Source organism: Mauremys reevesii, linkage group 19 (genome assembly GCF_016161935.1).
Source record: "Mauremys reevesii isolate NIE-2019 linkage group 19, ASM1616193v1, whole genome shotgun sequence".
Lineage (NCBI taxonomy): Eukaryota > Metazoa > Chordata > Testudines > Geoemydidae > Mauremys > Mauremys reevesii.
The window spans coordinates 16,252,816-16,272,191 of record NC_052641.1 but is presented as its reverse complement, the minus strand read 5'-3'; the positions used below and the strand labels follow the sequence as shown (position 1 = coordinate 16,272,191).

At 37.8% G+C, this 19,376-nt stretch overlaps 1 protein-coding gene across 5 annotated transcripts in view; it reads left to right on the top strand.

The window, feature by feature from the left end:
• Positions 1-19,092, top strand: part of MED27 (mediator complex subunit 27) — a 156,027-nt gene extending 136,935 nt beyond the window's left edge. The window contains exons 7-9 of one of the 5 annotated variants that reach the window (XM_039506798.1): positions 2,262-2,303; positions 15,401-15,478; positions 18,154-19,092. In XM_039506798.1, the coding sequence (XP_039362732.1) occupies positions 2,262-2,303; positions 15,401-15,478; positions 18,154-18,288 (255 nt within the window). In that variant the 3' untranslated portion in view covers positions 18,289-19,092. Of the gene's footprint in view, positions 1-2,261; positions 2,304-15,400; positions 15,479-17,903; positions 18,057-18,153 lie in introns of those variants that run through there. The other 4 variants (XM_039506802.1, XM_039506800.1, XM_039506799.1 and 1 more) reach the window with 4 other exon arrangements.
• Positions 19,093-19,376: the final 284 nt, after the last annotated feature.

Here is a 19,376-nt window from a genome sequence, read left to right as displayed (position 1 = left end):
CTTAGATGTGTGTGAAGGTTGGGGAGAACTGTCTAATGGCCAAAACAGTACAAAGTCAGGACTCTTGGAAAGCTGTTGCAGCACTGTGAACTTGAACAAGTCCTTTAACTTCTTTGAGCTTCAGTTTCCCCATTTGTAAAATGGGAATATATACCCACTTCATAGGAGAATTCTAGAAGATAACACGTTTTTTTGTTTGTTTTTTAAGGCTGGAAGGGACCTTATGACTGTCTCATCGTCACAGGCCATCACCCTTTAATTCCCACATCAAACTTTTGTTTGAGCTTAAGCATAACTTGCAAGCCTTGCTTCCATGAGTAGTCTTTAAATACATGGTCAAAATATTAAAGACACCAAGTCACTCAGATACGACAGTAATTGGCTCATATAATACCTTAGATAGTCATGTGCCTACTGCAAGTAAAGCACTTGAGGGATCTACTGATTAATGGTGATGTAGAAATGCAAAATAATCTTATAGAACAGATCTATTTTTTTTAAGTGTGGACCTTATTGTATAAAATCCTTCTGGTTCACATGGTGTATAAACCACCCTTGAGTACTGAAAACCTCTAGGCATTTTCATAGAATATTAGGGTTGGAAGGGATCTCAGGAGGTCATCTAGTCCACCGTCCTGCTCAAAGCAGGACCAATCTCCCCAGATTTTTACCCCAGTTCCCCAAATGGCCCCCTCAAGGATTGAACTCACAACCCTGGGTTTAGCAGGCCAATGCTCAAACCACTGAGCTATCCCTCCCCTCCATGTGCATACGTGAAATGGGTTTTGTTGTGCTGAGAATCTACAATGGTCTGTCTCGTGTGTGTGTGTATAAATAAATATTATCAAATGTCTCTCCTTTTATTCCTCTTATTGTAAAATTAGCTCAGAAATGCTGGGTCATGAAACTGAGATAATAGAAAACATTATTTGTGGAAAATATCACTTTCCATTTTAGGAAACGGCTTTATGAATATCTCAACTGTCAGATTGAGCACATAGTGGTTAAAACCAAGTTAGAACAGCATTGTTAGTAGACACCACTTTAAAGGTCCTTCACTACTCTTTTTCTTGTTGTATTCCACAGGATCCTGCAGCCCTTATGTGTCTATGTGTATATAACTAAAGCCACACAACTGTTATTGAAGTCAGAGGAAGCTGTCTATGCATATGGGCGGTAGGACAAGTGGAAAGGGTTAGGCAGTATAATATTTCAAAGGAAACTGCTTTCAATATTTATTAAGTGGCCTAGCATCAAAACACTCAAGGTTCCATACTACCATATTAAAACTACAATAAAATTTAACATAACTCATTTAATTAATTGTGTCTGTATGTGAAATGTCTGTACTTGAATACTAAAGGGTAACAGTGGAATTTCACAGATGACAAGTTTTCTTTTATTAAATCCTTAGTGCCAAGGATTCAAATATATCTTCAGCATGACCCACACAAAACTCGATTTCCTGTATTAACATCAGCTGATATGCTGTTCACTTCAATTAATAGTGCTAAATGTGTCAATTTTATGTGCCAGCCCATCTAGTTTTAGTAATGGGAAATCCCCAGCAACTGGCTAAAGACTGTACATCTTTTAAATTTTTTTGGACAGAGTCTAGCTTGCATTCCATCCGTTTTGCATCACTTGAACATAGGGGCATGACAGCTGTGACCAGAATCGCTCCATTTCAGTGGCACAAAAAGGATAGGATGCAAAGTAAAATTTGGCCTTGTGTCTAGCCAGGTGTCAAATTCTAAAACTGTTTTTGGGATTTCCCATTACAAAATACAGATGCCCCTGGCTCCTTTTAAATATAAATAAGAGATCTCTATAGATATATACAAATAAATATTGGAAGTCTTTACTGGCCCTCCATCTAGCCATTATCAGTTGGTAATTTCCTTTAGGCAGTTTAAGTGGGTCTTGACAGATTAAAAAGAGGACAGCAAAGTGGCTTTATAGTCTAGTTTTGTGGAGCAATTAACTCAGTAGCATAAACTCAATTTAACCTAGTAAAGTCCAATGAGTGAATGCAAGAGAAAAATCCTAAAACATTCTGTTGAGGTTGAGCAATCCCCATCAGCCTGCACACTGGAAACCAAGGTAATGTTAAGAAACAAATATGTTCCTCTTCTCTTTGTTTAGACTGCTTATTTCTGGTAATCGGGGATTATAGATTTTTCAAGACAAATATTAGTCGAATAAAATGTTCTTATGAATCCATGTGTGGTAATATATAACTTTTTTCTTTCTTACTACAGGTTGATATATGGTCCAAATCCAACTATCAGGTTTTTCAGAAGGTAAGTCCCATAACATTTACTTTCTACTCAATGCCTATAAAAGATGCATCCAACGAAGTGAGTATTCACACACGAAAGATCATGCTCCAATACGTCTGTTAGTCTATAAGGTGCCACAGGACTCTTTGCTGCTTTTACAGATCCAGACTAACACGGCTACCCCTCTGATACTTGATATAAAAGAAATGTGGATTCTGTGTCTTGCAGAACTTCTTGTTTTTGAATAGACAAACACTTTGCAAAAGCAATTAGGTCTTGTGTTATTTGTCAGCCATCTTTAATGTGATTATAAAACTTCCATCACGGCTTACAAAGAACAAAATATAATCTCCAGTGATTGGAGATAGTAAGTAGGACAAAAATAGGATACGCTTTTTTTGTTTTTCAGAGATTACTTTACACTTATATCCTGGTATATCTCTGACCCTAGCCAAGGCAATCGGGGACTTTCTCCTCTCTAGCCTGAGAAATCATTTTCACTTATTCACTTTTGAGCTTTAGTTTGATTAATTCTTTCTAAGTACACCTCTACCTCGATATAACGCTGTCCTTGGGAGCCAAAAAATCTTACTGCGTTATAGGTGAAACCATGTTATATTGAACTTGCTTTGATCCACCGGAATACGCAGCCCCCCCCCCCCCCCCCCGGAGCACTGCTTTACCGCGTTATATCCAAATTCGTGTAATATCGAGTGGCGTTATATCGAGGTAACAGTGTAGTTTAAGTCTAAAAATCTGTTCTTTTACTTTTCTCAGTTTAAAGGAAAAGGTGCACCCTCTATGGGGGGGAAGTCAACAGCACCTTTTTCAAACTGATCTGAAACAAATTCCACACATTCCTCTTCATGAGGTTTAATTTTAATAAGTCAGTGGGACTTGGGCACGTCTAAAAATTTTACGATAAAGCTAACTATTGGACCTGCTTGTCCTCTCATGCTCCTGTAAACTAAAGTAATTCCATGAATGTGAGAATGGTACAAGACAACAATAAGCCCAGTAAGTATAAACCTGCCAAGAGTTTAAAGACACTTTTAGACATTGTGCTTTTTTTTCTTTTCTTTCAAGGCAAGTGAAATAAAATTTCTCTATGAAAACCTCTGGCCAAAATGTTGCAAGTTCAGACTGAACTGGCTTTAAATTCCAATTTCATTACATTTAAACCACAGTTCAAGGAATTTAAGACTCAAGCTATTTTATTCCTTTCATCTACTTCTGTAGTTTATGTAACAACTATGGGTCATGGACTCTAAAGGGCATAAAAGCAGGGGTCAAAACTAAAGATATATCACCTGTATTTGGGCATAAATGTTTCCAAGAATCCAAATTCCCTCCCAGGATTTCATGTGCAGTCAAAAGAAAAACAGTTTTGACCTATGATATTAACCTGCGAAGGATCAAAGGGGACAGCTTTTGGGGAGGTATGTAGCAGTCCCTCCCTGACTAGTATTAAGGCAGAAAGAATGCCTTTCTTTACTCTAGACACAGGTAAAGAATTCTTTAATCTGTTAATTCTTCTCTGTCCACAAAAATATTTTCTTTCCTATGTCAGGTAGAGAAGAATGCAGTGGAAAGTAATTTAGTGCAGAATTAATCTTAATAATCCTTTATCAATAATGCTTTGAAGTAATTATTGCAATGGAACAGGTTTAGGTTTTTGTAATTAAGTATGTCTTCTGAAATTCTCCATGTGTGTTTTACATTTTGATCTTATGAGAGAGAGGCTGCATCTTCCTATATGTTTGTACAGTGCCTACCACATTTTGGGCATAAATGTATTGCAAATCATCATAATGGGCATTCCTTAGATGTTTTAATTTAGAATATATTTTAAAAAGGGACCAACCGACATACTTAGTAATAGTTCTCACCTTAGTGCAATCAGTTTGACAAGTGGGTAGAAGTATCAGCTACTCATTCTAAACTGTAAATATAATTGGTAAAAAGATGAGGAAGTCTTTTACAGTGTATGCCACCAGTTCGAAGCCAGCCCAATGGCTGCATAATAGTTAGTGAAGCAAGTTGGAGGTCTCAGTACAGTTCCTACTTGTCAGGAATCCACATAATAGCCACCATCACACTGGATGCTAGTTGGCCCTATAATTTTACCTAGCTTCTAACTAAGATATTTATAGGGCAATAATCAGAGTAGTATCTAGGTGGACTTCACTTCCCCGACTAGGTGGTGGCCTGTCAGGTCAGAAGTGAGATAGTTTGGTGAGAAAGTATGGGAGAAGCCTGTACTTCCTTTGCCCACATACTCCTCTCCTGTGGGTAATGGGAAATCTTTGTTCTCTAGCATTGTCATTGCAGCACATTTAACTCACTAAATTTTCTTTTAAAATATTAAGTGAGTTAAATTCAATAAAATATGTAGAGTGCTGGTTTGAATACATATCAGTAGTGAAAAGAAACTTTAACCATCTCATATCTATCTAGGGGCTGTATAGGAAATAAGTTATTGGTTTCTCTGCCCAGCACTCAAAGCACAAGTGCACATCTTATATGCAAACCCACCAAAATTGACATATAAATCCACACCTTTAATACTGCGTGCAGTTCTGGTCTCCCCATCTCAAAAAAGATACACACCTCTACCCCGATATAACGCTGTCCTCAGGAGCCAAAAAAATCTTACCGCGTTATAGGTGAAACCGCATTATATCGAACTTGCTTTGATCTGCCGGAGTGCGCAGCCTGGCCCCCCTGGAGCGCTGCTTTACTGCGTTATATCCAAATTCATGTTATATCGGGTCGCGTTATATCGGGGTAGAGGTGTATTAGAATTGGAAAGGTACAGAGAAGGGCAACAAAAATGATTAAGGGTATGGAACAGTTTCCCTGTGAGGAGAGCTTAAATACTGGGATTTTTTCAGCTTGGAAAAGAGACAACTAAGGGGGGATATGTTGGAGGTCTATAAAATCATGACTGGTGAGGAGAAAGTGAATAAGGAAGTGGTATTTACTGTTTCACATAACACAAGAATTATGGGTCACCCAATGAAATTAATAGGAAGCAGGTTTAAAACACACAAAAGGAAGTGCTTCTTCACACAACACACAGTTAACTTGTGGAACTTGTTATAAGGCCAAAAATATAACTGGATTCAAAAAAGAATTAGGTAAGTTCCTGGAGGATAGGTCCATCAATGGCTATTAGACAAGATGGTCAGGGGTGCAACCCCGTGCTCTGGATGTCCCTAGTCTGACTGCCAGAAGCTGGGAGTGGATGACAGGGGATGGATCACTCACTGATTGCCTGTTCTGCTCATTCCCTCTGAGGCATCTGGCATTGGCCACTATTGGAAGGGAGGATACTCAGCTAGATGGACCATTGGTCTGACGCAGTATGGCTGTTCTTATGTTCATTTTTCATTGCAAATAATCTACAACTTTTCATTCATAATTGAAATAGAATTAAATTATCTGAACATTAAATTACTATTTATCATTCCTATCCAGGAAAACTAATCAAATAATATAAAACAGATTAGTTTAAAATAAGAAGCACATGGTTGCTGGAGGGAGGAAGTGTTGGCTAATGGCTTGAGCAAGGGTCTGTTAATCAGGGGCTTTTGAGTTCTGTTCCCAGCTTTGCCACTAACTCACTGCGCTACCTCGAGTAATCAGTGGATCAGTTTCCCTATGTTTAAAATCGGGATTATACTTTCCTACCTCACAGGAGCTCTGAATCTTGGATGCATTGCTTTGAGTTCCTTGGATGAAAAGCATTATAGAAATGCAAGATATTATTTCTTCCTGAGAATCAGTAGCAGAGCCTATAACTGTGCACTAATAGGGAAATAAGTTAAAACTAGGACCTATGAAAAATATAGTCAACATTTCTAAACAGTTGGTGGAAAATGCTCTGGTTCTGCATATTCAGCTCTTATTATGATTTTGCTTTTTTATTCTCTGATGAAGTTATGCTCCCATCAAATTCTTTTTTAATACATTGAAATAATGATATAGCAGCATGAGCTAAAGGGTATCAGATAAAGTAGTGTTGGAGAAACGTTTTACTGTGGCACTCCTAAGTCTCCAGAATAAATGTTTTCCCACCATTTTTTGAATTTTTCTACCTGTCTACCCATGTCACAACATATCTGTATGTCTATGAAATCTTTCTCTCTGTGCAATCAGTGTTGACCCTTTGTGGAAATAGCTCTGTTTTCACCTTCTCAGAAGAGCAACAATGACTTCCACCAAGGAGGCTGGGAAGCCCTTTGACTGTGTCTGTTTCCTTTAACACTGCAGAATCCATCATTCCTTTGAATGGCAGGGACATTTATTTTTAAAAAGCTGAACGTAGTTCCCAAACTCTCTTCAATGACAATATAACAACATCTGGAGCTCACAAGATATCTGCTCATGGAAGCTGCAAACCCTGTCAAATTCTCACAGGACTGCAGCATGACTTTCTAGGTTAAGGACCAGAGACCTGTGATCCTTTATCCAACCCTGTCAGATGAAGCTAAATTTGTCCTGACTTTTGTTTGCAACCGTTGACTGTGTCAGCAAGCCTTTTCTCTCCTCCTTATTAGACAGGATACTCGTGTGTGTGTATAATACCAAGGGGGAGAACTCCCAGTGGGCCCATTAGTGCTAAAATGTACAGCCATTTACGAAGGTTCCCTGGAGACTTTTTGAACTTCGTCCTGGGGTGAATAAGCTTTCATAGCCACCGAACCTACCAGCAGGGTTAGTCTCAGAGAATGGAACTTAAAAATAAGGGGGGAATATTTGAAAGGGCAAAACCACAAACAATAAAGAAAAGGTTTACGTGTTTCCATATTTTTCTGACGTTCAAACTCGGCAGGTGCTGAGTTTTGTTCTGTTCTGATATTTAACCTCCCTATTTTAACACCTCACATGTCTTCATTCAGTAACATAAGAGGAGGAATAAGACAAGAAATTTAGAAATATTTACTGTGTTTAAATTTTGCTGTGAAATCTGAAAAATAGAGGTGAGGGGTGTGGCATGCCAAGTAGCTTAACTGAAGGAAAATATTGTAGTGACTGGAGCAAGCTTCATAGCTTCCCATTCAGAGAGAAAGTAGAAGAAAAAAATGTACATTGCCAAAGAGCCACAGTAATACGTCAGCAGCCCCCATCAGCTCCCCGCTCCCAACACCTCCCACCCACCGGCAGCCCCACCGATCAGTGCCTCCCCTCACCTCCCAATCAGCTGTTTTGTGGCATGCAGTAGGCTTGGAGCGGGAGGGCATAGCAGGCTATGGGGAAGGGGCGTGAAAGGGTGGAGTGGGGGGTAGGGCCAGTGGCGGAGCCAGGGGTTGAGTAGTGAGCACTCCCCGGCACATTGGAAAGTTGGCACCTGTAGCTCCAGCCCTGGAGTTGGTGCCTATACAAGGAGCCGCATATTAACTGCCGAAGAGCTGCACATGGCTCCAGAGCCACAGGTTGGCCACCCCTGGTATAGTTGTTTCTATTGTAGCATAGTGAATGAAATGCTCTACCAGTAGCTAACTTCTACCCTTAACTATTAGTTGAGCCCTTCAGTAACAAGATATAGTTTCTCTGTCTAATGTAATTTATTCTTTCTCTTCCCCTCCCCACCACACACCAATTAGCTATGTGATCCATAGGCACCATGTAAACTCACATGTATTCCTGCCAATTCAGTCTTGACCTACAGCACACCTGGTAGCCTAATAGTGGGTTACCCCTAACCAGAGATTCACAGTAGTCAGACTGCAAGTTGGTTGTATGATGGTTTCACATGTACAGCTGGGACTAAACAATCCTTTAGATTTCTTCTTTGAGATCCTACCTACATTTGAACCCAAGCTTCAAGAGATTTAAAAGATAGTTGGCGAAACCAGCAAACAAGCTAGTTCCAGTATTGTCTGGTTAATTGTTAAACAGTTGCTTAGCTTTTTCCTTTGTGTAGTTAGTCATGATCTCTCAAATATCTAGAGGTAGAAAGACATTATAGATGATAAAATAGAGTGTGTAGACCTGAATGCATATGTACATGTTTTATAAGGCAAATCATGCTTCTATCTTTTATTCAACAAGCTGTTTGTAATGTAAGGAAATAACCACAGTCTAAAAATTACAGTGTACAAAATCCTGCAAGAACAAGACAAGCAAGATGCAACCACAGGAGAACTGAACATATGAAATAAAACATGGCTTCCACAAAAGAGTGCTTTGAGTAGTCTTGTATATTGTAGGGTCGGGGTTCTATTTCTCCAAAATTTCAAATGCTATTTTCTTTCAGGGAGGGGAGACAGTAGTACATAATTGACAATGCCTGATGCTATTTGCATTTCTTGCTGTGCATCCGGGTCTTTGTCTAAGAGGTTTGCAGTCCCAAACTAATGAAGTTCAATTGTCACCATTACAAGGACACACAAGTGTTGTAATGTATGAAGATGTATTCTTGTCAATAATATCTGAATAAAACAATGTGTGGGATGAATGCATGCATGAGCTGAATACTGGACTACTGCTCAAAGAGAGGAGATGGACTGTTCGAGGGTCACCTAGCTGATTGCTTGCTTGCATGATCAGTACTTGGTTATATTTAAGTAGCTGGTTAAACAATGATTAAATGTCTGATCAAGTCCAAATAAGAAAACCAAGCAGATTAAATATTTCTGGTTTCCAGAGGTTTTGGACACAGCCACCAAACCCTACCCTCAGGAAAACTCCTGTATCCTACCATGCTATATTGAGGAAGCAGTTCCTTAAGAAACTTCAATCATTTGTTATGTTTTTCTTATTGAGAGCTGCCTGCATACCATCTCTCATTCCTTCCTGGATTTCTCTGAGCCTCAAGGCTCTGTGGTTCCATGATGAAGTGGTCTTTCTCTCCTCCAAGCTCAATATTTCCAGGCCCATTTCTTACAGAGCATATGCATGTGAGCTATGTCAAAACCTGAGTTGCTAGCTTATTGGGGCTGTCAATTAATTGCAGTTAACTCAAGCAATTAACTCAAAACAAATTAACTCGATTTAAAAAATTAATCATGATTAATCGCAGTTTTAATCACCCTGTTAAACAATAATAGAATACCAATTTAAATTTATTATCAATATTTTGGATGTTTTCTTCATTTTTAAATATATTGATTTCAATTACAACACAGAATACAATGTGTACAGTGCTCATTTAATATTATTTTTGATGGCAAATATTTGCACTGTAAAAAAGATAAAAGAAATAGTATTTTGCAGTTTACCTCATACAAGTACTATAGTGCAATCTCTTTATCGTGAAAATGCAACTTTCAAATGTAGGTTTTTGTTGTTGTTACATAACTGCACTCAAAAACAAAACACTTTTGTAGCCAGTGTTGCAAGGTATTTATGTGCCAGATATGCTAAACATTTGTATGCCCCTTCATTCTTCAGCCACCATTCTAGAGGACATCCTTCCATGATGATGATGCTTGTTTAAAAAAGTAATTAATTAATTACATTTGTGACTGAACTCCGTGCACATCTGGCATGTAAATATCTTGTGACGCCAGATACAACAGAGCCATGCGAATGCCTCTTCTGACTTTCAGGTGACATTGGGCTTGTCTACACTTACATTTCATAGCGCTCTAACTTGCTGGCTCAGGGGGGGTGAAAAATCACCCCCCTGAGCACAGCAAGTCTGAGCACATACAGCGCTAGTGTAGACAGGCTTTGAGCACTGGGAGCCATGCTCCCAGTGCTTGGAGCTAATCCCCTCGTGGAGGTGGATTACCAGGAGAGCTCTCTCCCAGTGCTCACACGTGATCACACTCACACTTCAAAGCACTGCCATGGGAGAGTTCCTGTGGCAGCGCTTTGAAGTTTCCAGTGTAGACATACCCATTGTAAATAAGAAGTAGGAAGCTGTATCTCCTGCAAATGTAAACAAACTTGTTTATCTGAGCAATTGGCTGAACAAGAAGTAGGACTGAATGGACTTATAGGCTCTAAAGTTTTACATTGTTTTGTTTTTGAGTGCAGTTATATAAAATATAATAATTCTACATTTGTAAGTTGCACTTTCACGATAAGAAGATTGCATTACAGTAATTGTATGAGGTGAATAGCAAAATACTATCTTTTTTTCTTTTTTACAGTGGAAATATTTGTAATAAATAATATAAAGTGAGCACTGTACAATTTTTGTATTCTGTATTGTAATTGAAATCAATATATTTGAAAATGTAGAAAACATCCAAAATATTTAAATAAATAGTATTCTCGTATTTAACAGTGCAATTAAAACTGCGATTAATCGCGATTGTTTTTTAATCTCACAATTAATCGTGATTTTTAAAAATCATTTGATAGCCCTAAAGCTTATGTATGAATACATTATTTCTTCTTTGCTGTGTTTTGTGACCTCACCAAAGTGCTTTTGCTCCACTATTTTATGGGATTCTCAGGCTTTTTCCTGAAAGAGAAATTGAGAAGATAGGAGCTGTTTGCCTCTCATTCATCTCTAAGTATTCTTCTTTACTCTTTTCAATAAGAGCAAAGGGGCATTACATTAAATTGAAAGGCAGCACATTAAAAACTGATAAAAGAATGTTTTTTACACAGGACATAATTAACCTATGGAACTCATTGCTACCGTATCTCATGGAAGACAAGAGCTTAGTAGGATTTTAAAACAATAGACACTTATATGGATTTTGAGAACATTCACAGATACATTAGATTGGGATGTCAGCTATTATGTTTGAGGTCATAAGGCAACCTCTAGGTTAAAAAATTATATCCACTACAGGGATTTTACATGTACCTTTGAAACCTCTGTTACTGGCCACTCTGAGACAGGATGCTAGAACAGAGGAACAACTGGTATAAACCAGTATAGCAATTCCTATAGTCTAATATCCTGTGTTATTAGTTCTTTAAGCCCCTGTCAGCCTCAATAGTAAGAAACCAGACTATTTAATAGGTTCCCTTCATAATAGTGCAAAGTAACACCCCTACCTTTGTATTTTTTGTCACAATTTTGGAAGCACTCATTTACCCTGGCCCACCCATAAACAAGACTTTTTAAATGAATCTGCAACACTGGAAATTCTAATATTTTGTCATTCCTGGATACTGTCCACTTCTGAAAAGTGAAACCTCCAGGAATAATAATATACTACTGCCTTTTATAGTACCATTGAGTGGATAAGAAATTTTGGAGACAGGCTGAGGATGGGTTGGTTCAGGCAAACAGCAAGACTTCTGTTTGTTGCTATCGCTGTGTGTTAATCTTATGAGCTATTTATAACCTTACCAAGCTAACGAGCTGAGCCGTCAGATGCGATAAGGAACTAAGGAGTACCTGCCTTTTCACTCTACTGCTGAGCAGCAATGTGGGCTCAGCATGTAGCTTCTCAGAGTGAACATACCCAGACTATTCTACTCACTTACTGGGACCTAATTGTTATTCTTAGAGAAAAAGTATTGAAAATTTCTTTCCCATAAAGTCATGTTAAAGATTAGGTTTGATCCAACAGAAGCCTGGTGATCTGCGGTTTGAACTCAGAATGCAGGCATCTCTCTAGACTGGAAGAAAGATATGCATTCAAGCAGTTTACATTTATAAGCAGTTTTATAAGCAGAAATGAACAAACAAATGTTAAATTTGGTGCCAGAGATCAATCGAAATAACTGCTAACAAGAGGGAAAGTGATTCTATTAAAATCTAAACACAATCGTATTTTGATAAACCAAAATCTGCTCATCCAGTCCAGTAGAAATGTAAGTTCATTCAGAAGACAGGACCCAAGAGCACGTCTCTACCAGTCAATTTTTTATTGCAACTGGAGTCCTTTTTTTCTTTGAGGCTCTGCTGTAAAATGTGAATGTGTCTGGTTAAATGATAAATATTTCATTTAGCAAAACTTGTCTTTAACTTCAATAGCGTATTTTGCATTTTATTTGGAAAAACTCGCAGGTATTTTCCAGAAGATAAATTGTGACAATTGAAGCTTTTTTTTGCAAAATTTCTTGGAAAAGTTTTTTTCTGCAACTCAAAGTAGTAGTAGTCTAATCAGTTTGTGTACTAGAGGACAAACCTAATCAGGAAAAAAGGGGACAGGTGAGGGGAACAGAAATGTTGAGATGGTGTAGAGAAGAGATAACTATAAAAGATAAGTTAATAAAACAAGTCTTGTATATACAAAATGTCGTTCAACACACAAAATAAATTATCTTGCAACTCCAACTTGAATGGAAGAAAAAATAAACCCAAAATGAGCTGGTGCATGTGCTATTAACTTTGGTTTGACATGAAATGATATTTCCATTAGTAAAGCCTTCTGTATTGATCTCTTACCTTCCTTTTTAATTTTTTTTAATCTTGGACAGTTTGCGCTTTGTCTCTTCATCTCTGTTTTGTTGGGTTTTGTTTGGTCCCCCACCCGCTAGACAGTTTGACATTTTTGCATCTTTTTTTTTTTTGCTCTGTTCAGCATCACAATGTTTGTTGCTACTTTTGTGGGGTGTTATTCCCCCTTTCCTCTTCCCAAAGTTTGACACCCACTTTGATCTTTTTAGAAGCATCTTTTTTCTTTATCAGCATTTGCTTATGGTATGAATCGCCTCCTTTTTGTTCAGAAAACATTATTAGTGTTCCAGCAGTGCTGGGATGGCTTTTATCTCCCTGTGGAATCTCATTAGCTTTACATCACAATAGGAACAGCATATGTGCAGCTATGCCAAAATAGCCAGTGAATTTGAATTTGTTAATGGCAATATTTCTCTTCAAGCAACTTTTCCCACATCTTCAATGCTGAGAGAAAACAACTTTGTTTTTCAGGGGAAAAACACTGTTCGTTAGAGGTAGAAATATCAGCAGAAGGGGAACTGTTATTCATAAACATCTTTAGAACTGCCTGTTTTTTTAAAGTCTGGTACTGTCCTATAAATCTAAGAGCTATCTTAAAAAAAATAAAATAGCTAGTAGGATTTGAAGTGTGAAGAGGTTAACATAATCCATGAGATTTAATTAAAGAAATGACTGACTGGTTTAAGTTAGGAAGCTGTAAATTACTATTGTTCATTATTAACAATTAACTATTTTATTGCTAATTATCATTATATTGTGGTAGGTCCCAAAGACCCCAGTTAGGGTCAGGGCCTCATTGTGTTCTGCACAGTACACACTTGTGTGAAAACATAGTCCCTGCCCTTAAGATAATCTTATTCACAATCAGCAGCAATTTACTCCATAAGTAGTTACCTTTTTAATCAATGGGGTTATTTTCAGAATAATGTATTAGTCTACATGAATAATTGATGGCAGAATCTGGCCCAAATAAATTAGTATTTTTCATGGTATTAGTTTAAATTAAGTTAAATATGCTTTAAAATGGAGCTTGATGAAGAATAGGCTACGTTGGTCCAACTATCAGTATAGGAAGTTTGAAGCAACCAACTGCACTGTGTGAATTAGAGAGGAGCTTGTCTCTTTCTTGAAAAAGCTACAAGAACACAACTAACCACAGGACAATGATATAATTTGATATTCTTATATCCAGGGTGATACTAGTAAGCACCATAAGATCTAATCTTAGATTTTTAAGGTCATAAGGGATCAGTTTGACTTCTTATATAACATAAGCAGGAGAATTCCACCAATAATTCCTGCATCAAGCCCATAACTGGTGGTTGAACTATAGCATATCTTTTAGAAAGCCCCTCAGCCTTGATGTAAAGACTTCAGTGATAGTGTCTACCACAGCCATGGTAAATTGTTCCAATGGTTAAGTACCAGCACTGTCAAACCAAAATGCACCTTATTTTCAGTCTGAATATGTCTGGCTTCAACTTCCAGCCATTGGCTCTTGTCAGGACTTTGTCTGGTAGATTAAAAAGCCCCCTGCTATCAGAAACCTTCTCCCTATGTAAATTGGTAAGTAGACCCTGAACATATATGTAGATTCTTGGTTACAGAGGAGACCAAGAAGAGTGCTAAATCTGTATCGGTTTGACATAAACAACCTTAAATGGGACTTTAAGAATTATGTTTTCTTTTTTTCCTGTTAGAAGAGGGTATCCATTTTTCCATTAAAATGTGGTACTATACAGATAAATAATCCTGTCAAATATGAAATCTTTGTGGGGAAGAGTGGAATCATTTTTTAAAATAGTATAAAATAGCTTGACTTTTAAGAGGCTTCCACTCCTTTTCCCACAAGATTGTCTGTCTACCTAGACAACTTACATTTGGAATTAAAACTTGAAAATAATTTTCCTCATCCAGAAAAGGGAAAATTGTTTGTGTATGAATAACATTAGTGAGTTCTCTGCTTTATCACAGTGGATCTTTTCCTCCACAGAGTAAATCAACATGACTTAAGGGAACATAAAACTTAGGAAAAATGGCAAAAAGGAAATGTTGGCCTATAAAGAAGAGAACACTTAAGATTTTCCTCTGAAGCTGTTTGCTAGTGGTTCAGCTTGTTAATGACTCTGTAGTGCTACACTGGGTTTCCCTTGCAGAGCCACAGCCAAGAGGGTATTATTCTACTCTTCTTCACTGTAGAAGGCTAAACTACAAATTAAGTGAATTCCTTGATGTAGCTCTTGTTTTGAATATTACACTGTTATTTTCTCGAGATTTCTGCCTATCATAAGTTATATAGAAAACCTCTATAGTGCTTTCCACCTAAGGATCTCAAAGTGCCTTACAAAGGTGGGTCAGTAAACTAAGGCATAGAAAAATTAAGTGACTTGCCCAGTGTCATTCAGTGAGTCATTAGCAGAATTGGGACTAGAACCTATTTCTCCTGGCTTACAGACCCCTTCTTTAATGACTTAAACCATGTTTCCTCCCTATATTATTAGCTATTACCATGTTATTGCATTTTAAAGGTGCTTTTAGTTTTTAGTGTTTGCATATGAAAACACTAATTACATTTGTGTCTTAATGAATTCTCTTGTGTAGAGAGCTAAAGAATGGGACTATATTTGAGAAAGCCACACAAACATCTTTGTGTTGCTATCTGAATATCTTGGGTGTCATGTAATTCTTTCTTCACATCTTCCCTTTGAGATATTATGCTGTTTCTATTTAAAGTAACACATCTTTGCCTGAAATAATGAATTAATAAGGAGGTCTTTCCCTTCTGTCTGTGGCACAGGTGACAGATCATGCAACCACTGCTTTATTGCATTACCAGCTGCCCCAGATGCCAGATGTGGTGGTCAGATCCTTCATGGTAAGCTTATTTTAAAAGAAATTCTTCCAGCTGGACTTCAGCCTGGTGAGCATGATTGATACCAGGCAGTTTGTTACACAGAGTAATTTCCCATATTTAAAGTGGTTAAAAATAATTATTTACTAAATTCCCTCAGGTCTCACAACTGAAGAAGGTAGCCAATGTTATTTGTAATTAATACTCTTTGAAGTAAATAGTGCCGTTTTCAGTACACTGGGATGGATGGTATTGGAAGATTCCTGTATATGCAACTGTATAACTCATTATAGCTCTCAATGTTTGCTTGCTAAATCTTATCTGTGAAGCTGGTCTGGGGTCAGTTCTGAAACTAACATGAAAATGAGGCCAGATTCTCAGTTATGATCTGTCCCCTTTGGACTCAGGCAATGTAAAAGAGCTGGATTCTGGCTGTCGTTGGCCAGCTGAGAATTCCCATTTGAGGAGAACCCCTAACTGGCGTAAAACCAGCAGAGCCATGTCTTTTACCAACCGTGCCATCTGGCATGGAGTGCACATTGAGGGGTGGGAGAGGACATGTTGGTAGGGGGCAGGCTGGCTGGCACTCCACTTTGCTACATCAGTCTTCATCTCATACGTGGTTCCTCAGGGACCACACAACTCTGGTATAATTCTTGCCACGGCTGGCACAGACTAGCTCTCAGAATCAAGAGGGGAAAAGTGTGCACTCGTGCGCATGCGCGCACACACACAAACCTGTCCCACAGTTTCACCAGAAAGATTTATTCTGAATTATTAAGTAGTACTATTTATTAAGAATTACCTAATTTTATTTAAAACAATCTATGTCTCAGTATTCACCACATACAAACTTTGAATATATTTATAATTTTGTTTGTAAAAACAGATTTCTGTATAAACTATACTGCTGTGTGGTAAGTAAGAACAATGGTTCCTTATTCAGTACTCCTTCTGGCAGGATATAGTTTGGCAGTGGAAAACAGCTAGGGCTCAATCTACCCCACCTACTGTCGAAGAAACACTTTCACGGCTCATAAAATTTATTTCAACTTTTTTATAACTGTCCAGAACAAGTGATAGAGACATGGGCATTTTTTAAAATTAGGATCCGATTTGCTTTGTCTACCACCAGTCTCCACCACTTCTGGAGAAAACTTAAAGATTCCCATGTGGGAAGTTGTAAATTGCTCTTTCATGTTCCAGTTATTAGAAGTCTGATTTCAAAACAGTTGAACTATTTACCTGTTGCATTTATTTAATTAATTTATAAAATAGCCACCAAGCTAAAATACTTGTGTACAGCACTTTTCTATTAGGGAGCATCTTACAATAAAAGTCTTCAGCTGCAAAATGGCAGAAGTAGGCCTTATTGGTCCAATCCATGTTGCAGGATGTACCTGAAAATTAATGTTTTGAGAACTGGTAGCACATTTGCCTGTGCTGTGGACTGGTCATATTGATTTGATAAAAAGCTACCAAAAACTTCAACAAAGCAAGAACACAAGCTCATCACAATATCAATGTGTCGGTCCTTTTACATGTCAGGTGTTCAGTCCATTTGCCAGGATGTAATGAAGTACATTATTTTTCTTTCAAAAGGTGTTTCTTAAGTGTACAATTCAACTTCATTTACTTATTTCTATATAATGGTTCAGAAAATTTTATTTTCTGTGGTGCAAGCTAAGTCCTACAGGGTTGAAGTAAGTAGCAGCAGCTTACCTGTAGTATTCTGTTGCCCATATCCCTACAGTTATTGCTAAACCCAGAGATGATCTAGTTCTTTTTGAGGAAAGTTATTGACTGCCTTAGATTCTGCTGCTATAGAGAAGGCTCTGATGAAGATGCAAGGATTTGTTTCAATAAATTCACTTGACCTCTTCTTCAGAGAACAATTTTCTCTTATTGATGTAATTCAGTAGGACTTTAAATGACAAGATTCATGTGAATCCTTCACAGTGTGAATCTGCTTGTCTTGAGTTTTTTAGTTGTATATCTCCTTGAGTTTGGAATTGAGTTATGTAATGCTCATTCTTATCTATGACAACCCGGTTAAGAGAGAGAACCTTTACTTGGGAATATTTTAAGCTGTTATTTGTTGTTTATCACTTGACAACATTTTTTCTTTTGTAGCAGTGTCATCAAATATAAGATTTTATAGTATTTTTATGACCAATAAGTACTATCTTCAAACCACATTAGAAAGAAAATTAGTTACAGTATATGACTTTTCACATCAAGTTATCTTCATCTATTAAGAGTTCAGGTTTCTGCACTGTGACTACAGCAGAGGTGTGGTAAAGGAATAACAGGAAGAAAGAAACCAATATCCAGTTTACCAGGGCACAAGTATCAGAGAATGATCGAGCATAATCCTATGTCAGTTGGAACAAGAGGAGCATTGGTTGTCCATGGTGACCCTTTAGCTACAAATAACTTCTTCTCACAGGGTGAATTTCTGATAACAAAGTTGCTTAATGAGAGAGAGAGTAGGGACTCCAGCAAAATGGAAAATCAGCTGTCTTGTGACCTTGTGGTTTTCTGCATGCTTCCATTTCCATAAAATCACTGTATATCTTGCTGGGCCCAAGCCAAGGTACGTTCTTGATCCTCAGTATCATTTTGTTTGACAGGAATGATAACATTGGGGAGCATCCATATCCAGTTTGTTTAATTTCTCTTTATGCTTTTCTTTTTAGACCTGGTTAAGAAGTTACATAAAGCTGTTCCAGGCTCCATGCCAACGCTGTGGAAAGTTTTTGCAGGATGGCCTTCCACCTACGTGGAGAGATTTCCGAACGCTTGAGGCTTTTCATGACACTTGCAGGCAGTAGTAGCCCGACCCAGTCACTGTCTTGCAAGAAGGCAAGCGAATGGGACTTATGGACAGAACAGGCCTTCAGATGAGCTCTGAAGAATGCTGATGGTTCATTAGTTGATTCCCTTTCTGAACATTAATATGCACCATTCCCTCCTTTAGTGAAGTTTTCTTACTGAGTAGTAAAGCAGCACTATGCATTTGGCCATTAAAAAATAAGTCTCTGTCCAAGGTACTAATGAGGCTTTTATTTTATTTTATTTTATTTTTACTTAAATTAATGCACAAGGGAAAAGGTGGGAAAAAGCTACTGTTATAGGCACATCATATGTGGTCATATTGGGGTGTTCGTGCTGAAGTCCATTCTCTGGGAACTGTCAGTTGTAGTCATTGTCATGAATAACTGGTATTTTAATGAGAATATCCATGTACAATGTACATTTTGCTACAGAATTCACAATGGAGGCAAACTTATTTTTAGTGAACTATAAATAACTTTGTATTAAAAAAAGTACGTGTCATTTACTTTGTTACTCTGTAACACAATTTAGGTTCATTTTGTGTGTGTTTCAGAGTTTTTGACTTTTTAAAAACCTGGAATAATTAAAAAACAGTGCTATTAGAATTTTTTTCTTTGCAAGGATGGTTCTTTGTGCTGCTCTTATTCTGGAAGAGAGTATAGTGTTGATAAACATGAAATTTCAAAGGCATGTGGCAGCTTGGAAGATGGATTGTACTTTTTGAGAGAGGAAACAGATGTTTCCCTTTACTAAAATTGTAATGAAAAATGTTAACAAAATCTGCGGGTGTTGAGCGATTAGAAAATATGTGGTGAGCAGTCACAGTGTGTCTAATTCATTTGCCCCATTTTAGTATTGGAAGTTGTAAAATAAATTTAGGCTTTAAGCACAGCTTCTGTAGTGCAGACACATACTCAAGGTGGGGTTGTTGCAAATAAATGCTGATTGAGTGTAGGTAGCCTCTCATGCTTTTGTGGACGATCATAGATTGTATCTGTCCCTGTCCCTATCAGTCATTTCGCTGTGTTTCCCTTTAGTGTACCTTTATTACCTTCTCAAACCTAATGAAGCCAGTAGGGGGAGG